The 21,417-nt window shown below is 45.2% G+C and overlaps 1 protein-coding gene across 3 annotated transcripts in view; it reads left to right on the top strand.

Annotated features, from left to right (window-relative positions):
* Positions 1 to 21,417, top strand: part of PUDP (pseudouridine 5'-phosphatase) — a 459,516-nt gene that overhangs the window by 70,861 nt on the left and 367,238 nt on the right. Inside the window, exon 4 of one of the 3 annotated variants that reach the window (XM_049872313.1) lies at positions 17,742 to 20,903. The exons of the other annotated variants lie outside the window; for them this stretch is intronic. Coding sequence (XP_049728270.1) covers positions 17,742 to 17,918 — 177 coding nt within the window. The 3' untranslated portion in view covers positions 17,919 to 20,903. Of the gene's footprint in view, positions 1 to 17,741; positions 20,904 to 21,417 lie in introns of those variants that run through there. 3 annotated transcript variants of the gene reach the window in all.

Consider the following 21,417-nt stretch of genomic DNA (forward strand, 5'->3'; position numbering starts at 1 on the left):
AGTAGCTCCTCCCAAAACTGCTGCATTGAAGGAAATCGAATAGAACAGTCTGTGCGTGTTGTGTTGTCTCATGATGCAAACGTGGCATGTTGGGAGGTGAAAAAGAGCTGACTTTTTTATGTATAAAACATACAGGCACACACACAGTACATAAACTATATATACAGGACATCTCTTACTAACATTTCATTAGGGGAATCTGTTAAGGAAAAAGACATGTTTCAAAGGGCTCCTTAGGGGGCATTGTAATGGAGCGGGGGCGGGGGGGGGGAGTGGTAAGACACTGGAAGAGTCCGATATTGGATTAAACAAGTCCTGGATTCATAGTCCCAAACCGTTTCCAAGGGTGACGCCGAGCAATTCAAGATTGATTTTCCAGTTTTTAGAGAATGTCCGGAATAGAACGTGTCCACCAGGACACTTTGTGTGTTCAAGCTGGGTGACCCCATTGCCCCGGTTCGGCCAGGAATACCATCTCTTAGCATTGAAGCCCCATGTCCAGGCCCCGCCATCTGGACGGTTGGCGACCCCAATTTAAGCCCAGGCTTGGCAATAGCTGGTCTAAGCTATGCCCAAACCAAAAGCAAACCTGTTGCCGTCAAGTCAATTCCAACTCAATAGCAACCTGATAACACAGAATAGAACTGCCCCGTAGGGTTTCCAAGGAGCGGCTAGTGGATTTGAACTGCCGACATTTTGGTTAGCAGCCAAGCTCTTCAACCACTCTGCCACCTGGGCTCCATAAATTTTCCAAGGCTGTCAGTCTTTACAAGAATAGATTGCCACATATTTTTCCAACAGAGAGGCTGGTGGGTTCAGTCTGCCAGCCTTCCGATTACCAGCCAAGGGCTTAACCAATGCACCACCAGACCTTGAGCTGTGCCCAAGAGGGTGCAAATCTCTGAGGGGGCTTGGGGGTCTCAGGCCAGGTATCCTTCAATGATCTAAGGGTCCTGAGAGTTGAGAATGCTATCACTCGCTCTGGTCTTTTTTTTTTTTATTAACTTTTATTAAGCTTCAAGTGAACGTTTACAAATCCAATCAGTCTGTCACATATAAGTTTACATACATCTCACTCCCTACTCCCACTTGCTCTCCCCCTCTTGAGTCAGCCCTTTCAGTCTCTCCTTTCGTGACAGTTTTGCCAGCTTCCCTCTCTCTCTATCCTCCCATCCCCCCTCCAGCCAAGAGCTGCCAACACACTCTCAAGTGTCCACCTGATATAATTAGCTCACTCTTCATCAGCATCTCTCTCCTACCCACTGTTCAGTCCCTTTCATGTCTGATGAGTTGTCCTCGGGGATGGTTCCTGTCCTGTGCCAACAGAAGGTTTGGCGATCATGACCGTGGGGATTCCTCTAGTCTCAGTCAGACCATTAAGTCGGGTCTTTTTATGAGAATTTGGGGTCTGTATCCCACTGATCTCCTGCTCCCTCAGGGGTCCTCTGCTGTGCTCCCTGTCAGGGCAGCCATCGATTGTGGCCGGGCACCAACTAGTTCTTCTGGTCTCAGGATGATGTAGGTCTCTGGTTCACGTGGCCCTTTCTGTCTCTTGGGCTCCTAGTTGTCGTGTGACCTTGGTGTTCTTCATTTTCCTTTGCTCCAGGTGGGTTGAGACCAATTGATGCATCTTAGATGGCTGCTTGTTAGCATTTAAGACCCCAGACGCCACATTTCAATGTGGGATGCAGAATGTTTTCGTAATAGAATTATTTTGCCAATTGACTTAGAAGTCCCCTCAAACCATGTTCCCCAGACCCCCGCCCCTGCTCCGCTAACCTTTGAAGCATTCATTTTATCCCAGAAACTTCTTTGCTTTTGGTCCAGTCCAGTTGAGCTGACCTTCCATGTATTGAGTGTTGTCTTTCCCTTCACCCAAAGCAGTTCTTATCTACTGATTAATCAATAAGAAACCCTCTCCCTCCCTCCCTCCCTCCCTCCCCCCTTCGTAACCACAACAGCATGTGTTCTTCTCAGTTTTTACTATTTCTCAAGATCTTATAATAGTGGTCTTATACAACATTTGTCCTTTTGCCTCTGATTAATTTCGCTCAGCATAATGCCTTCCAGGTTCCTCCATGTTATGAAATGTTTCAGAGATTCGTCACTGTTCTTTATCGATGCGTAGTATTCCATTGTGTGAATATACCACAATTTATTTAGCCATTCATCCGTTGATGAACACTTTGGTTGCTTCCAGCTTTTTGCTATTGTAAACAGAGCTGCAATAAACATGGGTGTGCATATATCTGTTTGTGTGAAGGCTCTTGTATCTCTAGGGTATATTCCGAGGAGTGGGATTTCTGGGTTGTATGGTAGTTCTATCTCTAACTGTTTAAGATAACGCCAGATAGATTTCCAAAGTGGTTGTACCATTTTACATTCCCACCAGCAGTGTATGAGAGTTCCAATCTCTCCGCAGCCTCTCCAACATTTATTATTTTGTGTTTTTTGGATTAATGCCAGCTTTGTTGGAGTGAGATGGAATCTCATCGTGGTTTTAATTTGCATTTCTCTAATGGCTAATTATCGAGAGCATTTTCTCATGTATCTGTTGCCTGCCTGAATATCTTCTTTAGTGAAATGTGTGTTCATATCCTTTGCCCACTTCTTGATTGGGTTGTTTGTCTTTTTGTAGTTGAGTTTTGACAGAATCATGTAGATTTTAGAGATCAGGCGCTGGTCTGAAATGTCATAGCTGAAAATTCTTTCCCAGTCTGTAGGTGGTCTTTTTACTGTTTTGGTGAAGTCTTTAGATGAGCATAGGTGTTTGATTTTTAGGAGTTCCCAGTTATCGGGTTTCTCTTCATCATTTTTGGTAATGTTTTGTATTCTGTTTATGCCCTGTATTAGGGCTCCTAGGGTTGTCCCTATTTTTTGTTCCATGATCTTTATCGTTTTAGTCTTTATGTTTAGGTCTTTGATCCACTTGGAGTTAGTTTTTGTGCATGGTGTGAGGTATGGGTCCTGTTTCATTCTTTTGCAAATGGATATCCAGTTATGCCAGCACCATTTGTTAAAAAGACTATCTTTTCCCCAATTAACTGACACTGGGCCTTGTCAAATATCAGCTGCTCATACGTGGATGGATTTATATCTGGGTTCTCAATTCTGTTGCATTGGTCTATGTGCCTGTTGTTGTACCAGTACCAGGCTGTTTTGACTACTGTGGCTGTATAATAGGTTCTGAAATCAGGTAGAGTGAGGCCTCCCACTTTCTTCTTCTTTTTCAGTAATGCTTTGCTTATCCGGGGCTTCTTTCCCTTCCATATGAAATTGGTGATTTGTTTCTCTATCCCCTTAAAATATGACATTGGAATTTGGATCGGAAGTGCGTTATATGTATAGATGGCTTTTGGTAGAATAGACATTTTTACTATGTTAAGTCTTCCTATCCATGAGCAAGGTATGTTTTTCCACTTAAGTATGTCCTTTTGAATTTCTTGTAGTAGAGCTTTGTAGTTTTCTCTGTATAGGTCTTTTACATCCTTGGTAAGATTTATTCCTAAGTATTTTATCTTCTTGGGGGCTACTGTGAATGGTATTGATTTGGTTATTTCCTCTTCGATGTTCTTTTTGTTGATGTAGAGGAATCCAACTGATTTTTGTATGTTTATTTTATAACCTGAGACTCTGCCAAACTCTTCTATTAGTTTCAGTAGTTTTCTGGAGGATTCCTTAGGGTTTTCTGTGTATAAGATCATGTGATCTGCAAATAGTGATAGCTTTACTTCCTCCTTACCAATCTGGATACCCTTTATTTCTTTGTCTAGCCTAATTGCCCTGGCTAGGACTTCAAGTACGATGTTGAATAAGAGCGGTGATAAAGGGCATGCTTGTCTGGTTCCCGTTCTCAAGGGGAATGCTTTCAGGCTCTCTCCATTTAGAGTGATATTGGCTGTTGGCTTTGCATAGATGCCCTTTATTATGTTGAGGAATTTTCCTTCAATTCCTATTTTGGTGAGAGTTTTTATCATAAATGGGTGTTGGACTTTGTCAAATGCCTTTTCTGCATCAATTGATAAGATCGTTTGGTTTTTATCTTTTGTTTTATTTATGTGATGGATTATTTTTCTGATATTAAACCAGCCTTGCATACCTGGTATACATCCCACTTGATCAGGGTGAATTATTTTTTTGATGTGTTGTTGGATTCTATTGGCTAGAATTTTGTTGAGGATTTTTGCATCTATGTTCATGAGGGATATAGGTCTATAATTTTCTTTTGTTGTGATGTCTTTACCTGGTTTTGGTATCAGGGAGATGGTGGCTTCATAGAATGAGTTGGGTAGTATTCCGTCATTTTCTATGTTTTGAAATACCTTCAGTAGTAGTGGTGTTAACTCTTCTCTGAAAGTTTGGTAGAACTCTGCAGTAAAGCCGTCTGGGCCAGAGCTTTTTTTTGTTGGAAGTTTTTTGATTACCATTTCAATCTCTTTTTTTGTTATGGGTCTATTTAGTTGTTCTACTTCTGAATGTGTTAGTTTAGGTAGGTAGTGTTTTTCCAAGAATTCATCCATTTCTTCTAGGTTTTCAAATTTGTTAGAGTACAATTTTTCGTAGTAATCTGAAATGATTCTTTTAATTTCATTTGGTTCTGTTGTGATGTGGTCCTTCTCGTTTCTTATTCGGGTTATTTGTTTCCTTTCCTCTTTTTCTTTAGTCAGTCTAGCCAATGGTTTATCAATTTTGTTAATTTTTTCAAAGAACCAGCTTTTGGCTTTGTTAATTCTTTCGATTGTGTTTCTGTTCTCTAATTCATTTAGTTCAGCTCTAATTTTTATTATTTGTTTTCTTCTGGTGCCTGATGGGTTCTTTTGTTGCTCACTTTCTATTTGTTCAAGTTGTAGGGACAGTTCTCTGCTTTTGGCTCTTTCTTCTTTTTGTATGTGTGCATTGATCGATCTAAATTGGCCTCTGAGCACTGCTTTTGCTGTGTCCCAGAGGTTTTGATAGGAAGTATTTTCATTCTCGTTGCATTCTATGAATTTCCTTATTCCCTCCTTGATGTCTTCTGTAACCCCGTCTTTTTTCAGGAGGGTATTGTTCAGTTTCCAAGTATTTGATTTCTTTTCCCTAGTTTTTCTGTTATTGATTTCTAGTTTTATTGCCTTGTAGTCTGAGAAGATGCTTTGTAATATTTCGATGTTTTGGACTCTGCAAAGGTTTGTTTTATGACCTAATATGTGGTCTATTCTAGAGAATGTTCCATGTGCGCTAGAAAAAAAAGTATACTTTGCAGCAGTTGGGTGGAGAGTTCTGTATAAGTCAATGAGGTCAAGTTGGTTGATTGTTGTAAGTAGGTCTTCCATGTCTATTGAGCTTCTTACTGGATGTCCTGTCCTTCTCCGAAAGTGGTGTGTTGAAGTCTCCTACTATAATTGTGGAGGTGTCTATCTCACTTTTCAGTTCTGTTAAAATTTGATTTATGTATCTTGCAGCCCTGTCATTGGGTGCATAAGTATTTAATATGGTTATGTCTTCCTGATCAATTGTCCCTTTTATCATTATATAGTGTCCTTCTTTATCCTTTGTGGTGGATTTAAGTCTAAAGTCTATTTTGTCAGAAATTAGTATTGCTACTCATCTTCTTTTTTGCTTATTGTTTGCTTGATATATTTCTTCCATCCTTTGAGTTTTAGTTTGTTTGTGTCTCTAAGTCTAAGGTGTGTCTCTTGTAGGCAGCATATAGACGGATCGTGTTTCTTTATCCAGTCCGTGACTCTCTGTCTCTTTATTGGTGCATTTAGTCCATTTACATTCAGGGTAATTAGAGATAAATAAGTTTTTAGTGCTGTCATTTTGATGCCTTTTCATGTGTGTTGTTGGCAATTTCATTTTTCCACATACTTTTTTGTGCTGAGACGTTTTTCTAAGTAAATTGTGAGATCCTCATTTTCATAGTGTTTGACTTTATGTTAGTTGAGTCGTTACGTTTTTCTTGGCTTTTATCTTGAGTTATGGAGTTGTTATACTTTTTTGTGGTTACCTTATTATTTACCTCTATTTTTCTAAGTAAAAACCTAACTTGTATTGTTCTATATCGCCTTGTATCACTCTCCATCTGGCAGTTCAATGCCTCCTGTATTTAGTCCCTCTTTTTGATTATTGTGATCTTTTACCTATTGACTTCCATGATTCCCTGTTACGTGTCGTATTATTATTATTATTTTTTTAATTAATCTTAATTTGTTTGTTTTTGTGATTTCCCTATTTGGGTTGATATCAGGGCATTCTGTTTTGTGACCTTGTATTGTGCTGGTATCTGATATTATTGGTTTTCTGACCAAACAATATCCTGTAGTATTTCCTGTAGCTTTGGTTTGCTTTTTGCAAATTCTCTAAACTTGTGTTTGTCTGTAAATATCTTAATTTCGCCTTCATATTTCAGAGAGAGTTTTGCTGGATATATGATCCTTGGCTGGCAGTTTTTCTCCTTCAGTGCTCTGTATATGTCGTCCCATTCCCTTCTTGCCTGCATGGTTTCTGCTGAGTAGTCTCAACTTATTCTTATTGATTCTCCCTTGAAGGAAACCTTTCTTTTCTCCCTGGCTGCTTTTAAAATTTTCTCTTTATCTTTGGTTTTGGCGAGTTTGATGATAATATGTCTTGGTGTTTTTCTTTTTGGATCAATCTTAAATGGGGTTCGATGAGCGTCTTGGATAGATATCCTTTCGTCTTTCATGATGTCAGGGAAGTTTTGTGTCAGGAGTTCTTCAACTATTTTCTCTGTGTTTTCTGTCCCCCCTCCCTATTCTGGGACTCCAATCACACGCAAGTTATCCTTCTTGATAGAGTCCCACATGATTCTTAGGGTTTCTTCATTTTTTTTTAATTCTTTTATCTGATTTTTTTTCAGCTATGTTGGTGTTGATTCCCTGGTCCTCCAGATGTCCCAGTCTGCATTCTAATTGCCCGAGTCTGCTCCTCTGACTTCCTATTGCGTTGTCTAATTCTGTAATTTTATTGTTAATCTTTTGGATTTCTACATGCTGTCTCTCTATGGATTCTTGCAATTTATTAATTTTTCCACTATGTTCTTGCGTAATCTTTTTTGAGTTCTTCAACAGTTTTATCAGTGTGTTCCTTGGCTTTTTCTGCAGTTTGCCTTATTTCGTTTGTGATGTCTTGAAGCATTCTGTAAATTAGTTTTTTATATTCTGTATCTGATAATTCCAGGATTGTATCTTCATTTGGGAAAGATTTTGATTCTTTTGTTTGGGGGTTTGGAGAAGCTGTCATGGTCTGCTTCTTTATGTGGTTTGATATGGACTGCTGTCTCTGAGCCATCACTGGGAAACTAGTTTTTCCAGAAAATCCGCTAAAAAAAAAAAATGCAGTCAGATCCCTATCAGAGTTCTCCCTCTGGCTCAGGCTATTCGGATGTTAATGAAGCCGCCTTGGGAGGGTGGGGGAGGGATCAGAGAGCTAGGAGAGTAGCACCTCAGAATATAGCCAGAGTTGCTTGTCTTGCTTGGAATGACTATTATATCTGAGATTTCCGCGGGGTGCGTCGGCTATGTGTGCTGGCTGTGTGGAGATTACCCCCGGGGGGTCTGGCCCGCTGGAGTCACGGTCAGATCCTCTGCTGCCAGCCTGGGATGGTGCACTCCCGACTCCAAAATCAGTCGCTGCCTCCCGGGGACTCCCCGTGCCGCCTGCTGCGTCGCCGCGCCGTCCCTGAGAACTGGCTGGGCTCCCCCCCGGGTCAGCTTAGGCGAGCGGAGCAGCTCCCCGTGCCTGTGCCGCGACCGCGCATCCCGGCTGGGACGCCACTCTCCCTGCTCGAAGACCTGTCACTGTCTCCCGGGGACTTCTCCCACCAGCTGCGTCGCCACGCCACCGGCGCGAACTGGCTGGGCCCCCGTTCGGGGTTAGTTCAGGGGGGTAGAGCAGCTCCCTGCGCCCGCGCCCCCCCACAATCCCGGTGGGACGGCTCCCTGGGTGGGACGCTGCTTTCCTCGCTCCAAGACCAGTCACTGCCTCCCGGGGACTTTTCCCACTGGCTGTGCCGCCACGCCTCCCGCACAAACTGGCTGGGCCCCCTCCCGGGGTTAGTTCAGGGGGATGGAGCTGCTCCCCGCGCTTATGCTTGGCCCCCTGCCCGCCTAAATCCTGGCAGGACGGCTCCCCATCTGGGACTCTGCTCTCCCCTCTCCAAGAGCAGTCACTGCCTCCCGGGGACTTCTCCCACTGGCTGTGCCGCCACGCCACCCGCGCGAACCGCCTGGGCCCCCTCCTGGAATGAGTTTGGGGGCCAGGGCTGGGCCCCTTGTTTGTGCCGTCTGCCCCCCTGGGCTCTGCCCCAAATTGGGCGCCGAAGGTCACCTGACTGGTACGCTGGCTCCAGGCTCTGAAAACAATCGCTGCCTCCCCGTATTTGTTCGTTCTCCGTCTCTGTGTTTGTTGTTCAGGGTTCGTAGATTGTTATGTATATGATAAATTCACTTGTTTTTCCGAGTCTTTGTTGCAAGAGGGATCCGCGGTAGCGTCCACCTAGTCCGCCATCTTGGCCCCGCCTCCCTCGCTCTGGTGTTAAACAGAATGACATTAGAAACCCCCCGTATTTTCTAAAACGAGATATTTGCTTCCCGAGATGGACCCACAGGGAACTTGTAGCAGACTGGCCATTTGGTTTGGGAACTCCGGCAGGTTCCTGTCTCCCAGCCATTGGCAAATTATCCTTCTTTAATACTATTTTTTGGCAATATGGGGTTTGTTTTATTAGCTGAAGGCCTCTTAGCACAACCAGAGGGCGTGTCTGTTTTATTTTCTTCTTCTTCCACCATTATGTACGATAGCCTTGTGGTTATTGGGTCAGTTCTGACTCATGGTAGCTGTAGCTAGGATTAATAAAAAAAAAAAAAAAAAAAAAGGATTAATAGGGAAGGCTTAATCTTGAATCCTAATGTCTGACCGCGGGCTTGTTGTTAGTTGCCATCGAGCTGACCCAGACCATGGAGACTCCATGTGTGCAGGGTGGAACGGCTCCGTAGGGTTTTCGGTGGCTGTGAGCTTTCAGAAGCAGATTGCCAGGTCTGTTTTCCGAGGCACCTCTGGATGGGCTGACACTGCAAGCCTTTCAGCTGGTGTTCTAGCTCTTCACAGTGCTGACTGCTCACCTGTATCTGCATTATATCACTGCCATAACAAAGGACTGCAAGCTTAGCAGCTTAAAGCAGCACAGACTGACTTTTCCAAGCTCTGCGGCTGGCCTCTGCACTCAGCGTCCTCAGGTGTTGGCCGGTCCGGGATCTTATTCAGGGCTCTGGAGGGAATCTGCTTCCAGGCTTGCTCAGGTTGTCCCTGGAATCCAAAGCCTCCGGGTTTTGACCTCAGGTCTCCTGTCCTTGCCGGTGTGGGTGGGGGGTGGCCCTCAACTCCTAGGGACTTCTCTCCAGCCTTTGCCAGTGGCCCTATATCTCAGACCCTGCGAAGGCAGGTCAAGCCCCTCTCACACCGGAACTCTCCTGGCCTCCCTCCCCTCTGCCGCACCTCTGCCCCCAGCCCCTCATTTCTTTCTTTTTTTTTTTTTAATTGAACTTTAGGTGAAGGTTTACAGAGCAAACTAGTTTCTCATCAAACAGTTGGTGCACACATTGCTCTAAGACATTCGTTAACAACCCCACAAAATGTCAACACTCTCTCTTTTCAACCCTGGGTTCCCTGTTACCAGCTTTCCTGTTTCCTCCTACTTTCCAGTCCCTGCCCCAGGGCTGTGCACCCCCTGTAGTCTTATTTTGTTCCGTGGACCAGCCCCTCATTTCACATGGGGAACCTCCTGTTGATGAAAAATTCCAAGGACATGACATTAAACAGTTTAGGACCGGGCATTAAGATGAGCATTGAGAGAAGAAGGAAAGGAACGTGAGCTTCAGTTGGAATTCCCCGCACATCTTTGTTCCCGGAGGTCCCGACGCTGCCAGGACGCGTCTACAGTCCTTCTGAGCCTGATTGTCGGAAGGGGAAGTGATGGTGTCTTTGTGGAGATGGAAAACAAATCCTCCAGGGCGTTACCTTTCTGGGCCTCTCAGCACTTGTTAAATATGCTGCTTGGCCTTGAATGTCAGGTGTCATTATCGAGGACAGCTGGAGAGAGATCTGCTGTGACTCGTCTCGGTAATTCAGACTTTTAATCGCCTCCGGTTCCAGGCAATTACCAGTTACCATCAAGTTGGCTCTGACTCGTGGTGACCCTGTGTGCGTCAGAGTAGAACTGGGCTCCGCAGGGTTTCCAGTGGGTGATTTTTCGGAAGCAGGTCCCCAAGCCCTTTTTCTGAGAAACCTCTGGGTGGACTCAAACCTCCAACCTTTCGGTTAGCAGCCGAGCACATTAAGCATTTGTGTCACCCAGGGACACCTGGGAATTTCTTCACCTTTTTCCGCTGGGCATATTGTTTCCGTAACAATCACGAGGCTCTTCTCAGCAGAACAGTTGGAGACAATATGGAAAAACCACATAGGCCCGGGAAGGCAGTCTCTTTGTACTGTGCTAATCCCGTTTGGTTAAGCCTCTTATGTAGGTGCTGTCCGAGGCCAGCCAGAACCTGGCTGTGCCTTTCATGATACCTTTTCAAGAGCAGCAAGCGGCATCTCGTCGTATTGGAAATGCCCCAAACCAGAAGCAGTTCTGACCTAAGATATCCAAAAGTCATCGTTCCACTTGAAAGGCGCTGGTGGGGAATTGAGTACAACTTATCGTTACAGACGTTTCAGCGTCTTACCCGTGTGTTTGGCGAGTCTTCGAGGGGTGGTGTCAGACTTTAGGTCTTAATACATGAGGCTAGTAGGACCTCCTTGTATGCAGCCTTGTATATCATCAGCTCAGTGCAAAAGGTGTGATTCTGCACATTTTCCTTAGATACTGGAATAGAGGAAGTAGAAAAAAAAGGATGCAGTTGACCATTGAGAAACTATCAAGACTTCTTTTATTAATCTGTAAAACAACGGGTTGCAAATCAATCAGAAAGAAGGTTTAAGGCCCCTCTGAGATTCTGATGTCCAACAATATGAAAATCAAACTTGGCATTACAACATCAATGTATAGAAAAAGATCTATGGCAGAAAAAAAAAATGGGATAAAATAAGATATTTAACTTCGAAATAGTGGTATAGCTAAAAGTTATCATTTGTCATGGTTAGGTTCATATTCAGAGGATACCTGGCTTTATAAATGATGAATACGCAAAGGTACTGTTAGTACACTCCATGCGTTCAGGAGTAGAACTGTGCTCCGTAGGGTTTTCTTGGTTGTTATCTTTACAGAAGCAGATTGCCAAGTCTTTTTTCCACAGCACCACTGGATAGTTCCACGGAGCCTGTAGGCTGGTAACCAAAAACTACCAAGCCCGCTGCTGTTGAGCCGATTCCGACTCAGAGCAACTCTATAGGACAGAGTAGAACTGCCCCATGGGGTTTCCACGGAGCAGCTGGTGGATTCAAACTGCCGACCTTTTGGTTAGCAGCTGAGCTGTTAACCACTGCGCCACGAGGGCACTGCTATGGGACATACTTAAAATGCATGTACTGTATTTTTCACAACTAACGCACCGACACGTAAAACACGCATAACACACCTAGGAAAATAATGCGTGAAGGAGTTGCGTGACTGGCAAAAAAAAGTATAAAACACGTGTTTTTTGTGTAAAAATATGGTACGCATCATTCCAGGTCTTCTTAATGACAGTTTTGGCAAGCAAACCTTATGTAACTTTATATCAAGTTCTGTGCGTCACTGAGCAAATGAAAAGGTGATATTCTCTGAGGTGATATTCTTATATTTGAAAACATTTGGTAGTTCCAGAAAAGCTTGTAATTTAAAATAAATACTTGTAGTTATTTCACACTTGTAATTGTTTAGTCATTGTAATTGCTTTTGGTGGCCGATTTTTCAGAAGTAGATCACCAGGCCTTTCTTGGGAGGCACCTCTGGGTGGACTTGAACCTCTAACCTTTTGGTTAGCAGCTGAGCGTGTCTGCATCACCCGGGGATGCTCATCCCATGCACTTTCATTCATTTCCCTTAGCACTGTGAGACAGAAGTTGCTACCTTACTACCTGGAGCTCACGTGGACTTCTTAATTATACATATGCTGTTTGACATTAAAAATTAACACGCAGAAACCTGTAAGTCCCCCGTGACTCTGATCTGTGGCCAGGGTCAAGAATGGGGACTTACACCACCCTGCAGTAGGTTGTGCTGAGCTTAAATGTCTTCTGAGAAGTCAGCTCAGTGCCTCCAGGTGATAAGCCGCTGAAATGTCTTACCTCCATCTTAGTTAGAAATGTCACTCTTTCCAAATGGAACCCCCCCGGCTACACTTTAATTATGCTCATCTGGTCTCCTGGAGATGGAAATCACATATATTGCAGACTGCAGCTTGGTAGGGTGACAAGAACTTTGAATGCTGGAGACCTGCATTCTGCCCTAAATCCTGTCATCCACGTGACTGCGTGGCTTCAGCCCACCTTTGACCTTCCCTTGGCCTAGGTCCCTCCCCTGTGGAAGGAGAGGGCTCAGAGAATTCTGCGGTTCCCTGCCGCTCTCAGCCCTGCGTGGCGACACCCCCAGCATCTTTGCTAACTTAGCAGGCATTTGTCAGACGCCCTAAAGTCCCTGGGTGCTGCACACGGTGAACGTGCTCGGCTCCCGACCAAAAGCTTGGCTGTTTGACCCCACCACAAGCGCCTTGGGAGAAGGGCCTGGCAACCTGCATCTGAGAAGTCAGCCACCGAAAACACCATGGAGCACAGTTCCCGGGGTCGCCAGGAGACGGAGCCCGCTCAATAGGACCTGTTTTGGTTTGTTTTTTAATATCCTAGTTTGGACTTTTAGCCTCCAGAAATGAGACAATAAATTTCTCTAAAGCCACTTGCTTGCGGTGTTTTGTTGTAGCAGCCTGAGGAGACTAAGCCAGCTTATTTCCACTGCCTTCTGCTCATGCGGTTGGTTAGTATGTAGTGGAGCGCACCCAGAGGCACCTCAAAACAAAGGCCTGAGGATCTACTTTGGAAAATTCAGTCATCGATAACCCCATGAAGCGCAGTTGTACTCTGAGACGCATGGGGTCGCTGTGAGTAGGAATGACTCCAAGACAACTGCTTACTGATTATTAGATGCTCACTGTTTGCAGTGGTCCCGGGGAAGAGCAGCTGAAACCGCGCCCTTCCCGGGTCACTGTCAGGATGTTAGTGTCAGCACAGGTTATGAGACGGATATCCTGAGGACTGCCTTCTTGGCCTGAAACCTCCCGCGAGGCACGGAAACCTGCTCTGGAATGCCCACTGGATGCGCCGTGCTATGAAAAGCCATTCGATGAATTAAAGGAGTATAAAGCCTGTGTACCCACATGCATGCGGTGCCCTGGCAGAGATATCATAGTTACCTGGTGCTGCTGTAACAGAAGTAACAGAGATACCACAAGCGGGTTCCTTCAACAAAGAGAAATGTATTCTCTCACAGGTTAGGAGACTACAAGTCTGAATTCAGGGTGCCAGCTCCAGGGGAAGGCTCTCTTTCTGTCGGCTCTGGAGGAAGGTCCTTGTCTCTTCAGCTTCAGTTCCTGGGTTCCTTGGAGATCTCCATGTGGCTTGTCTTACCCCATCTCTCTCTCTCTGTTCCCTTGTTTAATCTCCTTTATATCTCAAAAGAGACCCATGCAGGATATAACCAACACTAATCCTGCCTCATTAGCATAACAAAGACAACTCATTCCCAAATGGGATTATAACCACAGACACTGAGGTTACTGTTACTTCCCTGATAAACACCACAACTGTGAGTGTGGTCTGCGAGTTCTGTCTGGCCGTTTCAATGAATTATCAAACCCGGTAGAGAGTGCCGTGGGAGGGACAGCTGGTGTCTGAATTGGTAGAGGTGGCGGAGAGAGGAGGCATGTCTGCCCTCTGCCTCATAGGAATCAGCCTTGGGCTATTGGTCTTGGTTCTCCTTCCCCTTTGTGGGGTAGAGGAGGTCAGACCCCTCCCTCATGCCACTTCTACCATTGTGGTGGAACACAGTTCAATCTATAACAAGAGGGGTGGGGTGGGGGAGATTTCCAGAAGAAGGGGACCCCCTGGGAGCGTGTGCGGGCCACACACCATTATCCCCTGGACCAAGCCCTGGTCAGTACTTGCTGTTTCACTGATGGTTCCAGGGCAGGGCTCGGCCTTCCCAGCTGGCCTGGCCCGGCTACCTGAGGTGATCCCTCGCCATCTTGGCCTAGTGAGAAGCTGTTTGCCCACCCAGCCTCTCCCACTTGCCTGCTGCTGCTGCTGTGGCTCAAGTCCGTTTACTTAGAGGGAAAGGTTTCTTTCCACAGAAACTAAAACTCAAAGGCCTAAGTCATAATACACATGTTGGCATGAGTAAGTTTGAGGTCAAGTGTCATCAGTCAAGGATGGGAGGAGACGGGCTAGTCCCTAAGGGGGAAAAAAAATAAGTACTTAGTGAGCATTGAGTTTCCGTTTATGGGGATGAGAAACACGGCAGAGGGCTTTGTGATGGTCACGCAACCTGACTGATGTCATTGGTTTCATTGAGTTGTATAAGTGAAAAATGTTGGATTAGCAAATGTGGTGCCACCTACATTTTTACAACCATTAAAAAATTTAAAAAGAAGAACAATAGAGGCAGCCTGACCTGGGTGAAACTTGTTTTTTAGCTGGGTGTGTCAAATAGAAGCCACACAGAGATACCTCAGTGTTTTAATAGAAGAACACACTTCTTCTTTTGCGCAAGGACAAATAAATAAATCCTACAATAGAACGGTATTATTTTAGCTTCTAATACTTTCTCATAGGCAGAGTCTTTCTGGGTGACTTTTAAGGTCTTATTCTCTGATTTCAATAGAGAGACAAGCCACCCTATGAGAATTCTTAAAACGTATAGGTTTCCGGGAACTGGTTACTTTTCTTGTATTTAGAAACATTTGATTTTTGGATTCAAGATGCGTAGTGTATCAAAGACATAGAAACCTCTTGAGACGTTGTTATAGATGTTTCAAAATACATTAGCTGCTCTGCTTTATAATTCCACACAGTCTAAGAAAGCAAACAAACCTAAACTCCCAGGTGCTGCTGAGTCACTGCGAAGGCACTCCTGCAGGCGTGCTGTCTCTGCAGCTGACCACACAGAGCTGAGAGAGAAGAACGAACGGGGTTCCTCTTAGCAGGATCTGTGTTTGCTGTTTGCGTTGTGTTCTGCGTTTGGCCACCGTGGTCAGAGTTTGCAAAAGCCTCCTGTGTCCCATGTTTTTCTGTGGGCCGCTCACTCCTGTCCTCCATCTGCTCACGGAGTTTCCGTGCCGGACCCTCCACATGTCCCGTCTCCAGTCCACTCGTCTGTTAACTTCCCGTACTTCAGATTCGATTATAAATATCTCCACTTTCCTCAAACTGAGTTGACTCAGCCTAGCCACCGACAGCGAAGAGCACCTTCTGAAAGCCATTCAGTGAAATCAGCACAAGGCAGGGAGGGAGATGAAAGGAATTCCAGGTGTCCTGGGTGTCGTGCACACAGGCAGGGTTTCTGGACATTGCGTGCGGCTGAAGGAACCCGGGACCATGTTTACGTCGGCAGCTCCGGCAGTGTTTCTCCGTTTAGAGCAGTTGGCGTTGGAAGTGGCTAGAGTTGGAGGGGAGCCCAAGCCAAGCGTCCTGTCTTGCTCAGTTTTCCCTGAATAACTTACTCAGGCTCTTCCTTACTTATGTACCCTGACGTATTGCAAATAGCCCTTTTTTTTGCAAAAGTTATTATATCCAGGAGCACTGGTAGTACCGTGGTTAAAGCACTCAGCTGCTAACTGAAAGGTCGGCGGTTTAAACCCACCATCCACTCTGCAGGAAAAAGATGTGGCTGTCTGCTTCTGTAACGGTTTACAGCCTTGGAAACCCTATGGGGCAGTTCTGCTGTGTCTTACAGCGTTGCTGTGAGTTGAAACTGACTCAGTGGCAACAGGTTTGGTTTATTATATCAGCATCTTACTGTTACCAATACTTGGCTTTTCGTCATCCTTTATGCGTTTTCATGGAGTCCCCGGGTAGTGCAAATATTTGTCATGCTCAGCTGCTAACAATACCAGGAAGTTCTAGTCCCAGGTGAAGGACAGCAGGGCCAGTCAGGACGTTTTACATCATGGGAAGGCCTCTGTGCCCCTCACAGCCTGGCCGGCCTGTGCTCTTAGCTGCAAAGAGAGAGTAAGCCTCTTTTCACATGAAACATGTGGTCATTCCATGAACACGGGAATTTTCTAGGTGCCTGTTGTCCTAAGATGGAGAGTGTCTTAGTTATCTAGTGCTGCTAGAAATACCACAAGTGGATGGTTTTAACAAACAGGAATTTCTTCTCTCACGGTCTAGAGTCTAGAAGTCCAAATTCAGGATGCCACCTCCAGGGGACGGCTTTTTCTCTCTGTCGGCTCTGGGGGAAGGTCCCTGTCATCAATCTTCCCTTGTGTATAGTAGTTTCTCAGCACAGGAACCCGGGTCCAAAGGATGTGCTGTGCTCCTGGCTCTGTTTCTTGATGGCGTGAGGTCTCTGTTTGCTTCTCTCTTTTATATCTCAGAAGAGATTGAAGATAGAGCTTAATCCTGTAGATTGAGTCCTGCCTCATTAACATAACTGCCTCTAATCCTGCCTCATAAACATCATAGAGGTTAGGATTTACAACACATAGGATAATCACACCAGATGACAAAATGGAGGACAGCCACACAATACTAGGAATCGTGGCCTAGCCAAGTTGACACACATTTTGGGGGGGACACAATTCAATCCATTGCAGAGGCCTATGTAAAGATAATGTGCCTTGGTTCACTGTTGTTTGCTGCTGGAGTAGCCTGTTGTGAGTGTGCGGTGTACGAAATGTAGTGTTGTTTACCTGATAGAGCATTATTGAGCACACTGGTAAACACAGAGTACAGACACCCCATTTTCAGTGTGGATATCCGAGTGGGAGAACACACTGTGTCCGTACCCTCATAGGGTAAAAGCCTGAGAAAGTCAGAACCTGTGGAAGGTGGAAACCTGCCAGAGGAGGGAAACGCAAATATTTTCCCCTTATAGAAAAGTGGTAAGCTGCACCCTGTCTAAAGTGGAAAACGTGCCAGAGCCAGAGAAATGAGGCAGCCCTGTCGAGTTCCGTCCCTCACAGGCTTCGCTGTAGGACGGTGAATCTCCATGGCACACGGAAAGAGATGCCATATGTAACACTGAAACCTCAAACTAAGGAGATCTCTGTTGTATAACAGGGCACACGCAGGCACTGAACATTGAACTACAACACCCTAATCATTGAATTTTCAAACTACGGTACAGAAAACATTAACAGCTCAGAAGTTATTTTGCATTTAAAAAGCATGATTTTTTTTTTTCCCAATTTCCTCCCATGCTCAGAGTATTCAATTACTGATTGAGCAGATTTTTGTGATTCAAATAAAATAAAGTTTTAAACAGAGAAGCCTGGCCGGCCACGCGGCTGCTCTACACTTCCGTAACACCTTGGCAGCGGGCGTGGAAGCTTCTCCCTGCTAAGGCAGCAGTGCCGGGAAGTGCGAGGAACAGAGAGAAACGCCTGCGAGGCTAGTCACATGCGTGGTCAGCAGGAAGGGCCCTCGCCACCTTCTGTCTGATCTTGCATGATCACAGAGCTGGCGGTGATGCTAAGGAGGAAAACCTAATCTGGATGTCTCGTTACGTAAAAGGCCATCTTCCCTTTCTCTTTCTCTCCCCTGCCCCACAGTGCCTCGTGTTTGAAGACGCTCCCAACGGGGTGGAGGCGGCCCTGGCGGCGGGCATGCAGGTGGTCATGGTCCCGGATGCAAACCTGAACCGAGACCTGACCAGGAAGGCCACTGTGGTGCTAAGTTCCCTCCAGGATTTCCAGCCCGAGCTGTTTGGTCTGCCGCCCTACAACTGAGCGGCCGGCCGATCTGTCTTCAGCGTCCACTCCGGGGGCCCCCACAGCCGGCGACACGAGTGAACAAAGGATGACTCCAGATTGCCACTTGCACCCTCATTTCAGCTACCTCCCAGGACATGTTCTTTTCTCGCTCCCAGGCTTCTCATGAGTTAATGGGACACCTGCCTTTTCACTGGGCGGGTGCGGCCTGCTCGCTCAAAAGTGCTGAGAAACCATAACCTGATACTTGAAATAAAATGAAGTGTAGAGGCAGCCCCGAAGACAGATCAAACTCTAACTACCATTTGAATAATTAGGCTGATCGGACACATGGTACATACACACATACGGAGATGTGTGTATGTATTTATTTGTATATATATGTGTATATAAGCATATATATGTACATAAATTTTTCTTTTCCAAGACAGACTGAAATTATATTGGCGTTCGTTAGTTTTTTAAGCAGTAGCTGGAAAATGGGAGTCCCCAGGAGGCAAAAACGGTTAACTGCTCACTCGACTACTAACCGAAACGGGGCAGTTCAAACCCACCCAGAGGTACCTCAGAAGAAAAGCCTGGCAATCCACTTCTGAACGTCAGTCATTGCAAACCCAATGGAGCTCAGTTCTACTCTGACATACGTGGGGTCACGGTGAGTTGTTGTCGACTCGACGGCACCGCAAGTGGTTTGGCTGCAAAATGTAACACGCATACATATATGTATGTGCCTGTAGATAACATGTATGTATGTTATATACTGCCTTAGTCTCCTCAGTGTTGGTCTTAACATGTAATAAACCAAACCAAACTCACAGCCATCGACTCGATGCCAACTCATAGAGACCCTATAGGACAGAGGAGAGCTGCCCTGTAAGGTTTCCAAGGAGCAGCTGGTGGATTTGAACTGCCAACCTTTGGGTTAGCAGCCAAGATCTTAATCACTACACCACTAGGGCTCCACCCTGCAATAACAACTAATGCAAACAAGACGGTTCGATTCCATTTGGCTTGTAACCCGAGTGAGAAAGCCATGCAGTTGATCACACTTGAGAGAGAATCTTCTCTTGAGGAACTCTTAAAGTTCCTTTTGACCCCCGCAAACATCTCTTTAGACTTTCAGTCAGAGGCCGGCTCCGAGCCTTGGAATCCACACTTACCTTGTAGTATGGATGTAAGCGTAGCACGTACCGTATTTATCCACAGCCTCGTCTGTACTTGAGAATGTTGCTACCTTACTTCAGCACAGTCATCTCCCAGCGTGGAGAATGTTCATCTCCTACTGCAGTCTTCGATACAAATATAAGTTTATTTTCACAGCACATACTTGACAAGATTGAGCATCGTGGCACACTTTTGGGAGGAATTGTGGGACGTTATCTGTCTGCGGTTAGCCCCTCTTTATAGATTTATTCTGCCTTTGAGATTTGTCCGTAATGCATCTGGGCACAATTGTGAGCCTTCGAAATGGGGAAGGAGGGTTACTGGGCATTCCGTGTGTGGTGGTGTATCCTTTTAGGTGCCCTCTGCCGTTGATTGTTAGTTGTGGGACAGTCACGTGACACACGGAGTTGCTGGCTAGGGCCCTTGTCCAGTGAGTGCTGCCCCTGGCTCCTGACCAGCTTCGTGTCTGTTTACCAAATGTGTTTCAGCATCCCTGACTGCCCGTGTCTGTGGCCTGCTCCTTGAATTCTCCCTTGAACCTGCTGTATCATCTAATAGTTCCCTTGTTAAGTTAGTTAAATAACATTTTTGGAACATGTTCATAGTTATTTGTATGAGAGTCATGATTTTACCTTTTGTTTCTTTGTTTTGGTTTTAAATTATCCAACACAGGTAACAGATGTATGTGACTTTTTTTTTTTTTACCCAAATGGGACTCAACTGTTGATATATTTTAACGGAACCCTACTGTACTTGAATAAAGACTCTCAATGAAATGGCCTCTTGTTTGATTTGGCATCGAGTTCATCCACAGAAGGTATCCCAATGTTTCCTAAGCACTGAAGCGTTCTCCATGCGTGAGACAAAGAGGCTCCACTGACACCCAAACAACATAGCCGCAGGGGCAGGGTGGTGATGGTGTTACGGTGTTGTAACCGAGGCTGCAGCGAAACTCTTTAATTTTTGTGCAAAGGAGAAACACCGACAGCTCGGCCAGAGCACACGCATTGTTCTTACTCTTTCCCGTCAGCCTGGTTGCTTCGGTACATGCTAGGGTTATTATTTCATTGAATAACTCATTGACTCAGGCATAATAATGAAAATTTAAAACAGAACATACTCATCCCCAGAACGTTTAAAGAGTAATTGTCATACTTTCTTAGCTCGTTTTAAGTGCCTTTCATTAGGGACGTGCAGCCATGAATAGAAATCGTAGAGATTTGTGCTAACTAAGCAGCTGGTGTTTGCGTATACATTACACATCCTTTAGCAGGATCTTTAAGCCTCAAAGATGACATATAAGCCTCTTCTTAACTCCACTTAAATGAAGTATACACAGCACGTTAAAGACCTGACTGATGACTACTAATTAGTATTTTTTTTCCTCCCGGCCTAGTAAGTCCTCATTCAGAGTTCAGTGATTATAAAAGAAGAGAATTCTGGAAGGCACCTGTTTTACACCTGAAAGAACCAATTCCTTCATCAACAGGAATTAATGTCTGCTGTACAATGGTAGCCAATGTCTAGATACAGTACCACAGCTCATATGTGAATATAACTGGCAGTTTGGTGCTGAATTTGGCACACTTTGAATAGTCTTTCCAGTTTTTAAAAACAAATCTGCGTGTTACATGCAAACGAATGACTTTTCACCTACTTATAATAACTCTAGAAACCCTGGTGGTGCAGCGGTTAAGTGCTGTGGCTGCTAACCAAAGGGTCAGCAGTCAAATCCATCCAGCGCCCCTTGGAAACTGTATGGGGTAGTTCTACTCTGTCTTATAGGGTCACCAGGTGTCGAAATCGACTTGAAGGCAACAGGTTTGGTTTTGGGGTTGGTGTATAGTCACTCCCTTCTTAACGGTTTTCCCAGGTGTACACGCTGTTCTTTTCCCCTACAGGATAATGTTCACAATGGCCTAGCCTGAGACAAAGGCTTTCTGGCCCGAAAATCTCTAGAATGATTTTCTTTACAGAAAACTGAAGTGCTAAAGAGCAAAGCACTTGAAACTAAACAAGACTTCAACTCAGAACCCGGCCCTGCTACTAAATAGTTCTGTTACCTTATTTTGCCCCTTTCAGCTGCAGATTCTTTATCTGTGAAACAGGGGTGATAAAAACTTTGTAGTGCTGGGCGGCACAAACGCTTCAATGCTTGACTACTAGCTGAAAGGTTGGCCGTTTGAACCCACCCAGAGGTGCTTTGGAAGAAAGACCTGGTGATCTGCTTCAGAAAGTTCACAGCCTTGAAGATCCCATGAAACTCAGTTCTACCCTGATACGCATGGAGTCAGTCACCATGAGTTAGAGTCAACTCAGCGGTAGCTAACAACACCGTTGGTGTGAACATTTG

Source organism: Elephas maximus, chromosome X (genome assembly GCF_024166365.1).
Source record: "Elephas maximus indicus isolate mEleMax1 chromosome X, mEleMax1 primary haplotype, whole genome shotgun sequence".
NCBI lineage: Eukaryota > Metazoa > Chordata > Mammalia > Proboscidea > Elephantidae > Elephas > Elephas maximus.